Raw genomic sequence first — 13,579 nt, forward strand, 5'->3', positions numbered from 1 at the left:
TCCGAGTATAATTTTACACAAGTAATTAGTAGAGGATTACTTTTTTGAGTAACTTGCCCAACACTGATTATTACTGATTCTAAGTATATTTATAAATGTAATCTTGATTTATAGCAATACATCATGAAATTTAAGTATATTTTTAAAGACATTTTTTGGTGGGGGGATAAATGTAAATTTCACAAGGATAAAGAAACGCATTTTTTCAGCGCCGTCTGGTGGAAGAGGGCGGGACTTGTGACGTCACTGTGTTTGGTTTCGTTCGCCAACTGTCTGCACTGATGTGAGTGCAGTTAGCCTGCCTATCAATTTCACTCAATTTAACTATGGTCTAAAGAGGAAACCATGAATCTCCGTGGCTTTTTTCAAGATTTCAACCCTAGGTAAGGTTTGTTGAGTTCGACGAATAATGAAACTACTCCTTTTAAAACCTCAACATTCACTTTACTAGCTTAGTTGCTAACGTTCACTGTGCAGGCCTGTTTGGTTTGTATCTGCTCAGTGTAGGCAGCATTAAATTACATTCAACCAGTGAATAAAACAGCTTTAACACTGCAGTAATTAACATAAACCACTTGCATTTAACTACATTCCAACTAATTCTAAGCATTGGCATCTAAAGATACTGCACAGGAAACAAAGCACGTCTATTTTCGTTAAGATTCTAGTACAAGCATTAGCAAAGCTGACAGTGTGACAGTTTGTTTACAGTCAAAGTGAAACTTGGGCCTCATGATATTTGCAAATGTAATATAAGTTGGATAAATCTGCCCCCTTTATATGTGTCTAGATAGTCCTACTGCATGTGTGTTTTCTTCCAGTAAGTTCCTGATCTATGCATGCCTGCTACTGTTCTCTGTGCTGCTGTCATTGAGGTTGGATGGCATCATCCAGTGGAGTTACTGGGCGGTGTTTGCGCCCATCTGGCTGTGGAAACTCATGGTGATCATCGGGGCTTCCGTGGGCACCGGGGTTTGGGCTCGCAACCCTCAATACAGGTCAGCCTGAGCTTTTCAATGGCTATGATCACAAGTAACTGGGTGGCATGTAGTGGAGAAATATGGGGGTGTAACTTCAAGGTTATAAATTTAAACTCATTGTTAATGCATGAACTTTCACAATTGTGCCCTTGATCATATCAAGTTACCCTCCGGGGAGTCTAAACCTGTTGTAAGTGTACTAGTATGAAGTCAAAAGGTCACAGGAGTTTGTATCACATCACCCTGTCTTGGTTGTGTTGTCATATACAGGGCTGAAGGTGAGACCTGTGTGGAGTTCAAGGCCATGCTGATCGCTGTGGGAATCCACCTCCTCCTGCTCACCTTCGAAGTGCTGGTGTGTGACCGTGTGGAAAGAGGTTCACACTTTTGGCTTCTGGTCTTCATGCCACTCTTTTTCGTCTCACCTCTCTCCGTGGCAGCATGCGTGTGGGGATTCAGACACGACCGCTCACTGGAGGTATTAACTGTGCAGCTACATCTGGTTTTTGCGTAGTCAAGCCACAGCCCTCATCTGTATGTCGAATTAGATGTGACACAGTGCGTAATCGAATACTAGAAGGAAGTATGACAATTACATCAAGTTAAGCTCAATTGACAGCATTTGTGGCATTATATTGATTGCCAAAAAATATATATATTTCGACTCGTCCCTCCTTTTTTTTTTTTTTTTTTTAAAAATCAAAAATTGAGTTTACAGTGAGGCACTTACAATGGAAGTGAATGGGGCCAAGTTTTGGTAGGTTTCAAGACTGAAATGAGAAGCTTATAATTTTATAAAAGAACCTATATCAATTCTGTTTTTTTGTTTTTTTTTTCCCAAGTTTTAAAATTTATTAAATCAGCGTTTTTATAGTTGTTTTAGGCTTTATGGCATGGCAGAATATGTAAAAAGTTGTAAAATTGGAAATAAATTTACACAAAAGGTTAGTTATTTATTTTCTCTCAATAAAATTGTATTAACAAGCATATTATTTACGTCTTGTGGCTTTACTTTTGAAACAGTGAGTATTTTAACGTTTATTGATTGGCCCCATTTACTTTCACTGTGAATGCCTCAGCGTAATCCAGATTTTGGAATTTATTTTTTTTTAAGAAAAGGAGGGATGAGTTTTTGTAGTAATCAACATTATGCCACAAATGCTGTGCATTCAGCTTAACTTGTACTGAACCCTGAATATTCCTTTAAGGTCATGTTGCTTGTAGGGTTGCCAAATTTCTAAACGGGACATTATAAAAACGCTTAACATGAGAAATATCAACATGACTTAATTTACTAATACATTGACCAAGGACAACCAAATTACTTTACATTTTTACTTTTAATAAACACTTTTTCTTTTTTTTTTTGCCAAAAAAAAAAACCCACAGTCCATGGAGAATGACAATATCTGTTAAGCGTTTTCTTCCCCATAATTAAGCACTATTTTTTTTAAAGCTTTTTTAATGCCCTAAAAAAAGATTTTAAAAAATTGTTCTTCCATGGTCACTAGTAAATTAAGCAAACATGCCTCACAATGGGTTTTAATGGGAGAGTTAATGCTCAAAACAAAATAGTATATTTTTCCTTGGATTACAGTGTCGTTGCTTAAATGTACTTACACAAGGATCATAATAATGGGAGACAATTATCATATACTCGATTGTAATATTTCTGACAAAATGCTGCAGTTTTGGACTGTAAACACAACAGAAGACATGCACAAATTGTCATTGATCTTCCTTGCCTTTTCAAGAAACATTCTTAGCAGTTTGGTTGTGAGATGCTAGAGTACAGGTCAAACTGCGTCCCATATGGATTTAATATCCAACAGCATTCTGTTGCCTTAATTCCCTTAAGGATGATTCCAAATTATAGTGGACGGTTGGCAACCTCAGTTTTGTTTCACCTGTTTTTCGGCACATGAATGCAAACAACACAGAGATCAGTTGTGGTCTGATGAAGACAGGAGTCCCCAGACTTTTTGCTGCCCAGGCCATGGCACTGTTATGTTTTCAAGGGGGACCGGAGTGAGACTTTGGTAGTTCTCACAGTGATTATTATTCTACTTTTACTACATGGATTAGTTTTAAGATTAAAATCCATTCGCAGAACGTGACTTTAATATTGGTCACTTTATTTTATTTGTACATTTCATAGCAACTTAAATTAGGCCTTTTTTGTCATTGTATACATGTTATTTCTGTTCACTGACATGTGCTTGTCAAGACATGAAGAAGAGGGAAAGGTCCAGTCATTTCAACAGAAATTTCACTACCTCCTTCTATTGTAGGCTAACAAGAAAAAAATGTAATTAGTTGTGACATGTTACATTTTAGCCTTCTTCAGCTTACATCAGTGGATCCACCCATTGGCTCAAAGAACTTGTAATAAATCCTCTATCCAGGACCCCCAGATCATCACCGATCCTCCTTAACCACTAATGGTTAGACGGAGACCTGGAGAGACCTTCAAGCCACAGTTTCTCAGAAGATCAGCAGTTACAGAAATACGCAAACCAGCCAATTTGACACCAACAGTCATCAATACGATTATCTAATCATCCAATCGTGTGGCAGCAGTGCAGTGCATAAAATCATGCAGATATTGGTCAGGAGCTTCAGTTAATGTTCAATCAAATAAATGTAATCAAAAATTAGATCTCAGTGATTTGGAGCGTGGTATGATTGTTGGTGTCAGATGGGCTGGTTGAAGTATTTCTGTAACTGCTGATCTCCTGGGATTTTCACACACAACAGTCTCTAGAATTTACTCCAAAAGGTGCCAAAAACAAAAAACATCCAGTGAGTGGCAGTTCTGTGGACAGAAATGTCTTCTTGAAGATAGAGGTCAACAGAGAATGGCCAGACTGGTTTGAACTGACAAAGTGTATGGCAATTCAGATAACCGCACTGTACAGTTGTGGTGAGATGAATATCATCTCAGAATGCTATTATGAGATGTGGGTTTGCACGGTTTTGGCGGCACGAGGGGGACCTACACCATATTAGGCAGTTGGTTTTAATGTTGTGGCTGATCGGTGTATATGGGTCAATGACGTCTACTAAATTATTCAAAAACCATTACAAATGCAATTCACAACAAAGCAATTACTTGAATACATCTCTTCTATGAGGAACATGTGTTCAATTAATGAGTTCAAAGTCATTTTGACATTTTTCTTAGGTTTAAAGTAAAAGAAGACAATAAAACAATTCAAAGATTCATTAAAAGCTGAAATTCTTGGGGAAAAAAAAGATGAAATGTTGCAATGAGTTATACTAAATCTTTTATTATTTTAATTTTTTTATGCAGTGAAACAATTTTATTTTAAAATATTATTAATACTTGTGGTGCAACTAACATGTAAGTAGAAATTGTGTTGTCATGTGACAAAAAAATCAGAAAACAGAGATCTCTTTAGACCCACAAGATTGTTTGTGAAGATTTAAAAAATTATTATTATTTTGTCATATAATTAAATATCAATATTTTTACATTTTAATAAAAAGGCACATTTTGTTCAGGTTATTTGAAAAACGCATTGATATTCTTGACTTAAAATAATTTGTAAAAAAAAATATGTATATATATATATTGTTTTTTATCTCGAAACATAGACTATGTTTATATATATATATACAGTACTGTGCAAAAGTTTTTGGTACTTGTGAAAAATTTTGCATAGTGAGGATGTTTTCAAAAAATAAGGACTTAAATAATATTCATTTATCACTGAATGTCATACAAAGTCCAGTAAACATACTAAACAGCTAAACCAATATTCAGTGTGACCAACTTTGCCTTTAAAACAGCACCAATTCTCCTAGGTTCACCTGGACACAGTTTTTCTTGGTTGTTGGCAGAGAGGATGTTCCAAACTTCTTGGAGAATTCACCACAGTTCTTCTTTCTATTTCGGCTGTCTCAATTGCTTCTGTCTCTTTATGTAATCTCAGACTGACACAATGTTCAGTGCGGGGCTTTGTGGGGGCCATGACATCTGTTGCAGGGCTCCCTGTTCTTCTATTCTAATATTTTCAATTTGCAAAAGTGCATCGGAAAATATGTTTACATGCTTATGTGAATACAATTGAGCCATGTGTAATACAATAAAACAGGAAGACAGTAATAAGAATCGCCCTCTCCAGAGTCTTTATTTAAATCTGCATACATTAAAGGCAGTAGAAGATCTACCACCATGATGTGTAAATACTTGACAGTTTAAATAATATTTGGCATTTCAGTAAAGAGAATGGAAGGGGATGTGCTTAATTGTCATGAAAATAATGTTGAAGTGGGTAATTTCTGCACTACCTAATGTTGTTGCAGAAATAATCACTGTTTTCAAACAGATTCCAGAAAACTCCCCCTGGTATCCATTGGTTGTACAAACAGGTAGTCCCCGCTCCAAACTCAAGCCATTGGTCGAGGCAATGTTGCTGTGTTGGGCTCAAAATGTTTGATTGCACCACAGAGCAACAGTATTAAACTTTTAGGTGAAATCAACCTACAAATGGTTCACTTGCAGTTGTCTCTGTATGTTAATCTGGGATGTGAGAAAGAACAGGTTCAATTACACACAAGGGTCCTAAAAATTTTCTCTTTTTTTCTGTTTGTTTTTGTTTGTGATTTTCTTGACTGACATTGCGAGTTGCACTTACATGATATCAAGCAAGTCTCCCAAAGCATTTAGGCCAATGTGTTGAAATGCAACGTAATTGTTTTTCTTTCTCTTGCTTGTTTTTTTTTTGTTTTTTTTTTTCGGCAGCTGGAGATTCTTTGCTCTGTAAATATTCTTCAGTTCATCTTCATTGCATTACGACTGGATAAGATCATCAGCTGGCCGTGGTTGGTAAGCACATCAATAGCAGTTTTACATTTTGTTCTGCCCTATGATCACAGAAATAGCATTGCAATCTGACCTCTGCAGCAATTCATTGGAGTAAGAACAGTACCGTTTCTTGGCAGGTGGTGTGTGTGCCACTGTGGATACTTATGTCCTTCTTGTGTCTGGTGGTGCTGTATTACATCGTCTGGTCTGTGCTCTTCCTCCGCTCCATGGATGTCATTGCCGAGCAACGGCGTACTCATATCACCATGGCGATCAGCTGGATGACTATAGTTGTGCCCCTGCTTACTTTTGAGGTTTGATTTGATATTTCAATGATAATGTCCATTTTGCTTGCATACTGTATGAAAGAAATTCTCTCAGCTAATGCTGTAAATTATACAGGAAATATTCAAACTTTGTAGGCACATTACAAAAATATTAATTAAAAAAATTAACAATAAGGCCCAAACTATGCAGTTCAATTGCTATTTATTATAGATATAATAATCAAGACAACCAAAAACTTTAAGGTAAAAGTTAAAGAACGATCTTGGATTTTTAAGAATCAAGATCGAAAGCGTTCAAAGGAAGAAAACCGGAAAATCAAGATTTGTATCCAGTCGTAGTTGTTCTAGACACTCAGCATGACATTTAACTCTTCTGTGATCTTCCTTCAACCCATTTTTGATGCAGGACACACACACACACACCAAAAAAAAAATTAAAATACATTTGGAACCGTTTTGAGAGAAGCTCATTCACAGTTGCATGCATATTAACACGAGAGCTTGCAAGCCACTAGGTGGGTTTCCATCAAACAATTTTTTTGTACATTTTGAAATTGCGCATAAGAAATCCTGAATGGAAATGCTTGATATGCGAATAAACTTAAATGCGTTTTAAGATGATGGAAATGGTTTATTTGCAAAACTATGACATGTTTTGACCATTCGTGCATGTGTTATGAGTGTGTGATGGCTTGATGTGACTAGCCCACTGAAAGGTCCGACCTTGGCATACAATTCTTTGATCATAGCGCTTGTCGTTCGGAAGTGTTTAATCCACATCTGGTCGATAAAGTGGGTTGTCACAATCTGCCAGGACTGTTTTGAGAGCGGGTGCTCCCAGGTATGTGGAGACTGGTGGTGTGTGGGCATCGTAGCCATTTCAGCCTACATTCTATCAGATATTACACTTATTCTGCGATGTCTTGTGGATGCATTTAATAAAATGAAATACATGCTCCCATCTTGCAAATAAAACTCCCCAAATCAGGGAGAGGTCAATCAGCTGCTCCATCATGACGAGGCGGCTCCCTCAAGTGTGGAAATGTGCAACAATTTGTATTTTCTTAAGCCAATTTTTTTTAAATGCGCTTAAAAAATTCTAAACATTTTGGATGGTAACCCAGCAAGTGTTAACAAGCTTTTATTATGACAACTGTTGTTGTTTATTACGACAGACAAACCTTTTGTCTATTTGATCTCAAAATAAATATTTTATACTTATACAGTTATTTGCCATACTATGAAAATAATCATCAGCTTCCCAGTATTGGGCCGGAATTTAATATCATGCATCCCTAAAATATTTATAGCAGGGTTTCTGCAGATCTGAAAAAAGTCTTAAATAGGAGTCTTAATTTCATTAGGTCATGGTATTAAATGTTGCATGAGGGAATGGTTTCTCATTGTGTTTAAGTCGTTTTAAAATGAATTTCTATGTATAAATAGCCCCCGTACCAAATTTGGGGTCTTTAGGACAAACTCTGTTGTGCCACCACAAGTTCAGAAATGCATTTTGCATGATATTACGCTCCTGATGTTACAAATTAAATGCTTATATTATTGCCCATTATAGTGGACGCCATCTTGGAATATGATATTTACAGTTTATTCACTATTATTCCATCAAACTTTGACCGATTTGCCTAAGCAATGGTTTAAAATTATTTCCTGACTGATCTGCACAGAATGCATGATACAGAATTTTGATTTAGTTGAAAAGTTACATTTGCACAAATTGAATGAGGTGGAGGTAAATTGAAATGAAACTTGTTATGCTTTGTCAGGACCATGATCTGAGGGTACTTGCAAAGTTTGGTGACAGCGCCACCTATGGGTCAAGAAATGTGAAACATGGCTATTTTTGCCTGTAACATTTGTTCATAATTTAAATGCTCCATTTGAATACAATCTTGTTTTTACATGTTTGGTGGTGATCACTTATATTTTATTCCAGAGCTTTGAGGCATATTTTTGGGTGTTGTTTAAACACTATTCAAGTGAAACATACAATGGGTCTGATTAGACGGTTACATTTATTTCTACATTCTGGTGGTTAGGGGCTGAGGTATTCAAGCCTTATCGTGTTAGTTTTAAAAAAATGAATCAAAGTAATGGAGATCTGTTAAGTTGCGTTTTTAAACGTTGAAGTGTTACTTCTGTATACAGTATATATGACTGTTCTTGTGTTCCCTAGAAATTTACATTTAGAGAACGATGCAATGACATATTGTGTTCCCTTGAATTTATTACTTAAATTTCCTTTAGTTGGTCTTTAAAAGGCCTTAAAGTCAGGGGTTTATTTAGCTTCATAAAACCTTCAGAAGCCCTGTTATAGACCCAACCGAGGGTTGACATTGATCAGTGTTTGTGTTGTTTTCAGATTCTCCTTGTGCACAAGCTGGATGGTCATTATAACTCCAACTATGTCCCTGTTTTTGTGCCTCTCTGGGTGTCTCTGGTGACTCTAATGGTGACCACATTTGGCCAGAAAGGAGGCAATCACTGTAAGTAATATTTATTGCTTATTTGGCATGTTGATATTGGCATTAAAGGTATAGTTCACCTAAAAGTTAATATTCTCTCATCATTTACTCACCCTCATGCCATTCCATATGTGTATGACTTTCTTCATCTGCATAACACAAATTAAGATTTTTAGAAGAATATTTCAGCTCTGTAGGTCCATACAATGAAAGTGAATGGTGACCAAAATTGTGACACTCCACAAAGCACATAAAAGCAGCATAAAACCAATCCATAAGACTCCAGTGTTTTAATTCATGTTCATCTGAAATGATCCATGATCAAAATATAACTCCTTTTTCACTATAAATCTTGACATTGCAGTCTCCTTGGCGATCTCGATTACACTTCCTGTAGCGCCATGTAGCACTTGGCGTATACGTCAAGCACAAGGAATGATCGTGCCTAGAGACTGCAATGATGACGTAACCACTGGAGTCTTATGGATTACTTTTATGATTCTTTTATGTGATTTTTGGAGCTTCAAGCTACATGACCTTCAGAGCTGAAATATTCTTCTAAAAATCTTCATTTGTGTTCTGCAGAAGAAAGAAAGTCATACATGAAATAAGAGTGAGTAAATTAGTGAATTCTCTTTTTTTTGGGGGCGGGGGGGGGGGGTGAATAACACTTTAATGTTCTTTAGTTTGATCCAGTGCTTCTCAACCTTTTTGTGATGAACTACTTCATTCTCTTTTGTTGTATCAAAAAAACACAAAACTTGATATTTGTGGGGGCCTGGGTAGCTCAGCAAGTAAAGACACTGACTACCAACCCTGGAGTCACAAGTTCAAATCCAGGTCGTGCTGAATGACTCCAGCGCTGATTGACTCCAGCCATGTCTCCTAAGCAACCAAATTGGCCTGGTTGCTAGGGAGGGAAGAGTCACATGGGGTAACCTCCTTGTGGTCACCTATAATGTGGTTTGCTGTCGTTGGAGTTGTGCTTGGTTGCCTCTGAGAGTAGCGTGATGCCTCCACACACCCTACGTCTCTGCGGTAACGCTTAACAAGCCACGTGAGATGTGTGCGGATTGATGATTCAAACGTGGAGGCAACTGAGATTCCTCCTCCGCAACCCAGATTGAGGCGAGTCACTACGCCACCACGAGGACTTAGAGAGCATTGGGAATTGGGCGTTCCAAATTGGGGAGAAAAGGGCAAAGACAAAAAAAAAAGTGATTTGTTTAATTTGCTCAATGCATCTTTGATGCATTGCATAATTTTAAAGTTTTGTTTATAAATTCATGAATGTGAGACTAAACTTTGCATTTCTTGAATTCAAGCAGATGGAGGACTATATCTGAGGCCTATAAAATGAAAATGCAAAGTTAGAAACTAATAATTAAAGTGATATTTGTAATATATATTACATTTGCTTTTTTAAATTTTTATTTAGTCATTAATTTTGTATTTGTATATTTTTAACAGTGGTATTTGTGGACTTAAGTAAATGCATGGAAGTTTGGATCTTCTACACTACCGTGGTTAGAAGTAACATGATTTGTTTAAAACAAACTATAGCATTTTTGCAATTATAAGCAGTAGACCTACTCTAAACATGTAAAAACAATAAATACAATATATAAATATTTATAATTTGTAACTAAATGTAATTATATTCCCTCACTCCCCTAATGTAGCCTATGACCAATTGAATAGAGCTGAAGTAGTGACGTGATAATATTTATTATCAATCTATTTCTGCCTAAAGTACAGTTAGTGTTACTATAGTAAATTCAAGGGTGGTGATGTAGAATTCTTTGTCGAATTCAAATGATTTCCGCTTCTCACTGATTACACTGATTACTGATTATTATTCTACAGAGCCATACAGGTGTATTAGCAGAGTTTGTGCCTCTGCCTGTGTATTTTAGTCTGCTAAACCAGATACTTCAGATGAACCATGGTACAAATGCATATCAACCCGTATAATTGAGAACCAACTGAAACGTGACTGAACGTTTTAATGCAAAGAGGAACTTGACGATAGATTTTAATATTATGACTGATAAACACCCCCTATTTGTAACCTAATGCCCCCCTCTCTACTCATTTGCTCTCAGCGCCCCCTGACATCCTTTGAACACCCATTGAGAACCTCTGGTTTAAGCCATATAATTCATAAAACTGTAGTTTTACAATATAATGCAGTACCATAAGTAAAAAAAAAAAATTTGATTAACAAAATAAATATCTCATTTTATGACAGACAATACACAAAACATATTCTATGCACAATAGCGTCTATTTTAAATAAACACAATCCTAAACTGAGTTAAAGGAATGAAGCATCATCACAATCATGCCAAAATTAGTTTCCAAGACTTTCAATTCTAACTTCCCTCTCCATCAGGGTGGTTTGGCATCCGCAAAGACTTCTGTCAGTTCCTCCTTGAACTCTTCCCCTTCCTGAGGGAATATGGCAACATATCCTATGACCTGCATCATGAGGATTCAGAGGTGTCTGAAGAGATGCCCATCTACGAGGCACCTAAAATTGCTCCCATGTTTCGGAAGAAGACAGGTGTGGTGATCACCCAAAGTCCTGGCAAATACTTTGTGCCACCACCCAAACTGTGCATCGACATGCCAGACTAATATTCAGCACTTCCCATTTGACTGTTCATGAACAGTGAGAAGCTATAGCACTATGCACCAGGGTCTATGTCAGGACATACCATTAAAGAAGAAATGTACAATCCAGCAACAAAGACTTTTCTTCTGAGATCCTTCTGTGGTGAAAATTCATTAGAAAAGTCTTTCATATGGTTGAGTTAAGCTCAAATCTAGAGTGTAGTTATTGACTCTCCCTAGTCATTTTGTATGTGTATGTACATAGCCTTGTGTTTGATGGCATAGATTGGATCTGTTGCCTTCTGGAGTGCATTGATTCAACTTTCCTCAAGAACTCTCCACGAAACCATCTAATCTGTAATTAAGGAAAGGCGTTTTTTTCTTCCTGGTCTGGAGAGTTGAGATTAATTTTCTTTTTTCAACAGTGCTGGAAAAAAAAAAAAACTTAAATCAGCCTAAGCTGGTTTGCTGGTTTGAGTTGGTCTCCCAGCCTGGTCAAGCTGGTCTTGATGCCTGGCAAGCTAAAAATACCTACAACCACTCTTAGACCAGCTAAGCTTAGGCTGGTTTTAGCTTTATTGTTTCAGCAGGGAAATCAATATATGGTACAGACTGTCTGCTATTCACCTGTCAGTCCTAACTATTCAGCTTTGTTGATGTTTGGTCTGATGTTAGCACAATATTTTTCTCTGTGCAAGCCTTTCTATATGTGTCATTCCCTTATTTGCACTGTGATTGCAGCCTTTAGGGGGAGCAAAGTTTAAAAATGAATCTGAAATTGTTCACTGTTTATTTGAGAGTAGGGGTCTTCTTCATCTGGTTATATGTGATAGGAGCCATCAAAGGAAAATGATTAGTCAAAGTGATAGTTCACCCAAAAATTTGTAAATGATGAGAATTTTTATTTTTGGGTGAACTATCCCTTTAAGACTGATCTTTTGGTCTTTGTTGTGCAGTTTTTGGGGTCTCATTGAAATGTGTTTAGGTCATATTTCCCCTAAAATTGAAAAAATATAGAGATATATATATATATATATATAGAAAATTAAAGAAATGTTATTTTGCATAATGAAAATAAAGACTATTAAGATATATTTATCCACTGTGACATTATTTTCATTACAGTTTAGCACAATTTCCACCAAATTCCCATCACTTTAATGTGTCTGAGCATTTATTTTTGAATTATTTTGAAATTTTCTTCATTGAGATTCTCTTCCCAAAATGTGTCTGGACATTTTGTGTTTTTTTTTTTTTTTTTTTTTTTTTTGTAATTTCATTTAATCTTTATAGTGATTCTCACTACCATAATGCATCTAGACATTTTACTTTTTATTTCTTTTGTATTTTCCATTATTCTTAATTGTGATTGTCATTTTACTTTTGAGTGTTTTTGTCAAGTCCATTATTCACAATGGGGATCCAATTAGATTCTCTTTCCTGTAATTCAGTAATATTTTTTTTTACTGTATTACAGTGAAAACACTGTAATACAATGCTTTTTATTTCAATCAGCATATTAATCAAGAATGCACCCAATTTAATAATAGGTTAATTGAAGGAAGAACAAGACCTACTACCATGACATATAAATGTTACAATTTTCACATTACAGAAGAATTCGATTTTTCATTTTGCGCTCCATATTCTCTTTTTGAGAATATAACCACTACCTACAGACCTTGTTACTGTTGTATATTCCCTGTAATCTCAGTAAGGCAAAACCATTAATTAAATTGGCCTGTTACAGAAACTACTAGCACTGATTTGTTCCATCTCATTTGGACCCATTTAGTGTAAAAAAAAAAAAACTGAAAACAACTGTATTCATAAAAATACATTCTTTTAAATCCCTTTTTACAGATATGTGTAATTGTTAATTTAAGTGTTAACCAGTTGCAGTATGTTCCCATTCTACATCCAGATCGTATGTTTACTGTCATGCCAGAAAATATTAGCCTTGTTTAATGGCTGGTTTCTAGTAGAAAATGCATTAGTTGCTTTCTCAGCTGGTCTGAGTGAACAGCCATAGAAATGTACCTTTTTTGGATGTGGACCAAAATCGCGGTTTTATATGTTCCCCAATGTACACATTACCACTCTTGATGTTTATGGTGTCCTTTCCTTTGTAAAGGCAAACATACCATAGCGTTCAACAGTGCCTCACATTAAAATGTTTTTGTTTACCATGCAAATGTTGTGTGAATTTTTTCCACTGTTGAAATCTTTTTATTTTAGGTGTTTATTTGTTTATTATGATGGATTGTTTATTATAGGAATTATTTCTAATAACATAAATGTGTTGATAATGAGAACATAAATAATTATTTTTATATGTATTATCATTTACAGTTTAAGTCACAAGTTTACATACACTTTGGT

The 13,579-nt window shown here is 36.0% G+C and overlaps 1 protein-coding gene across 1 annotated transcript; it reads left to right on the forward strand.

Annotated features, from left to right (window-relative positions):
* Positions 1 to 255: 255 nt before the first annotated feature.
* LOC127624781 (transmembrane protein 185-like) lies at positions 256 to 12,427 on the forward strand. The gene is made up of 7 exons (XM_052099658.1): positions 256 to 383; positions 822 to 998; positions 1,251 to 1,458; positions 5,749 to 5,832; positions 5,949 to 6,125; positions 8,479 to 8,602; positions 10,977 to 12,427. Exons 1-7 carry the CDS (start codon positions 346 to 348, stop codon positions 11,219 to 11,221), a joined length of 1,053 nt encoding a protein of 350 aa, XP_051955618.1. The 5' UTR covers positions 256 to 345; the 3' UTR covers positions 11,222 to 12,427.
* Positions 12,428 to 13,579: the final 1,152 nt, after the last annotated feature.

The sequence above is a fragment of the Xyrauchen texanus genome, chromosome 31 (assembly GCF_025860055.1).
Source record: "Xyrauchen texanus isolate HMW12.3.18 chromosome 31, RBS_HiC_50CHRs, whole genome shotgun sequence".
Lineage (NCBI taxonomy): Eukaryota > Metazoa > Chordata > Actinopteri > Cypriniformes > Catostomidae > Xyrauchen > Xyrauchen texanus.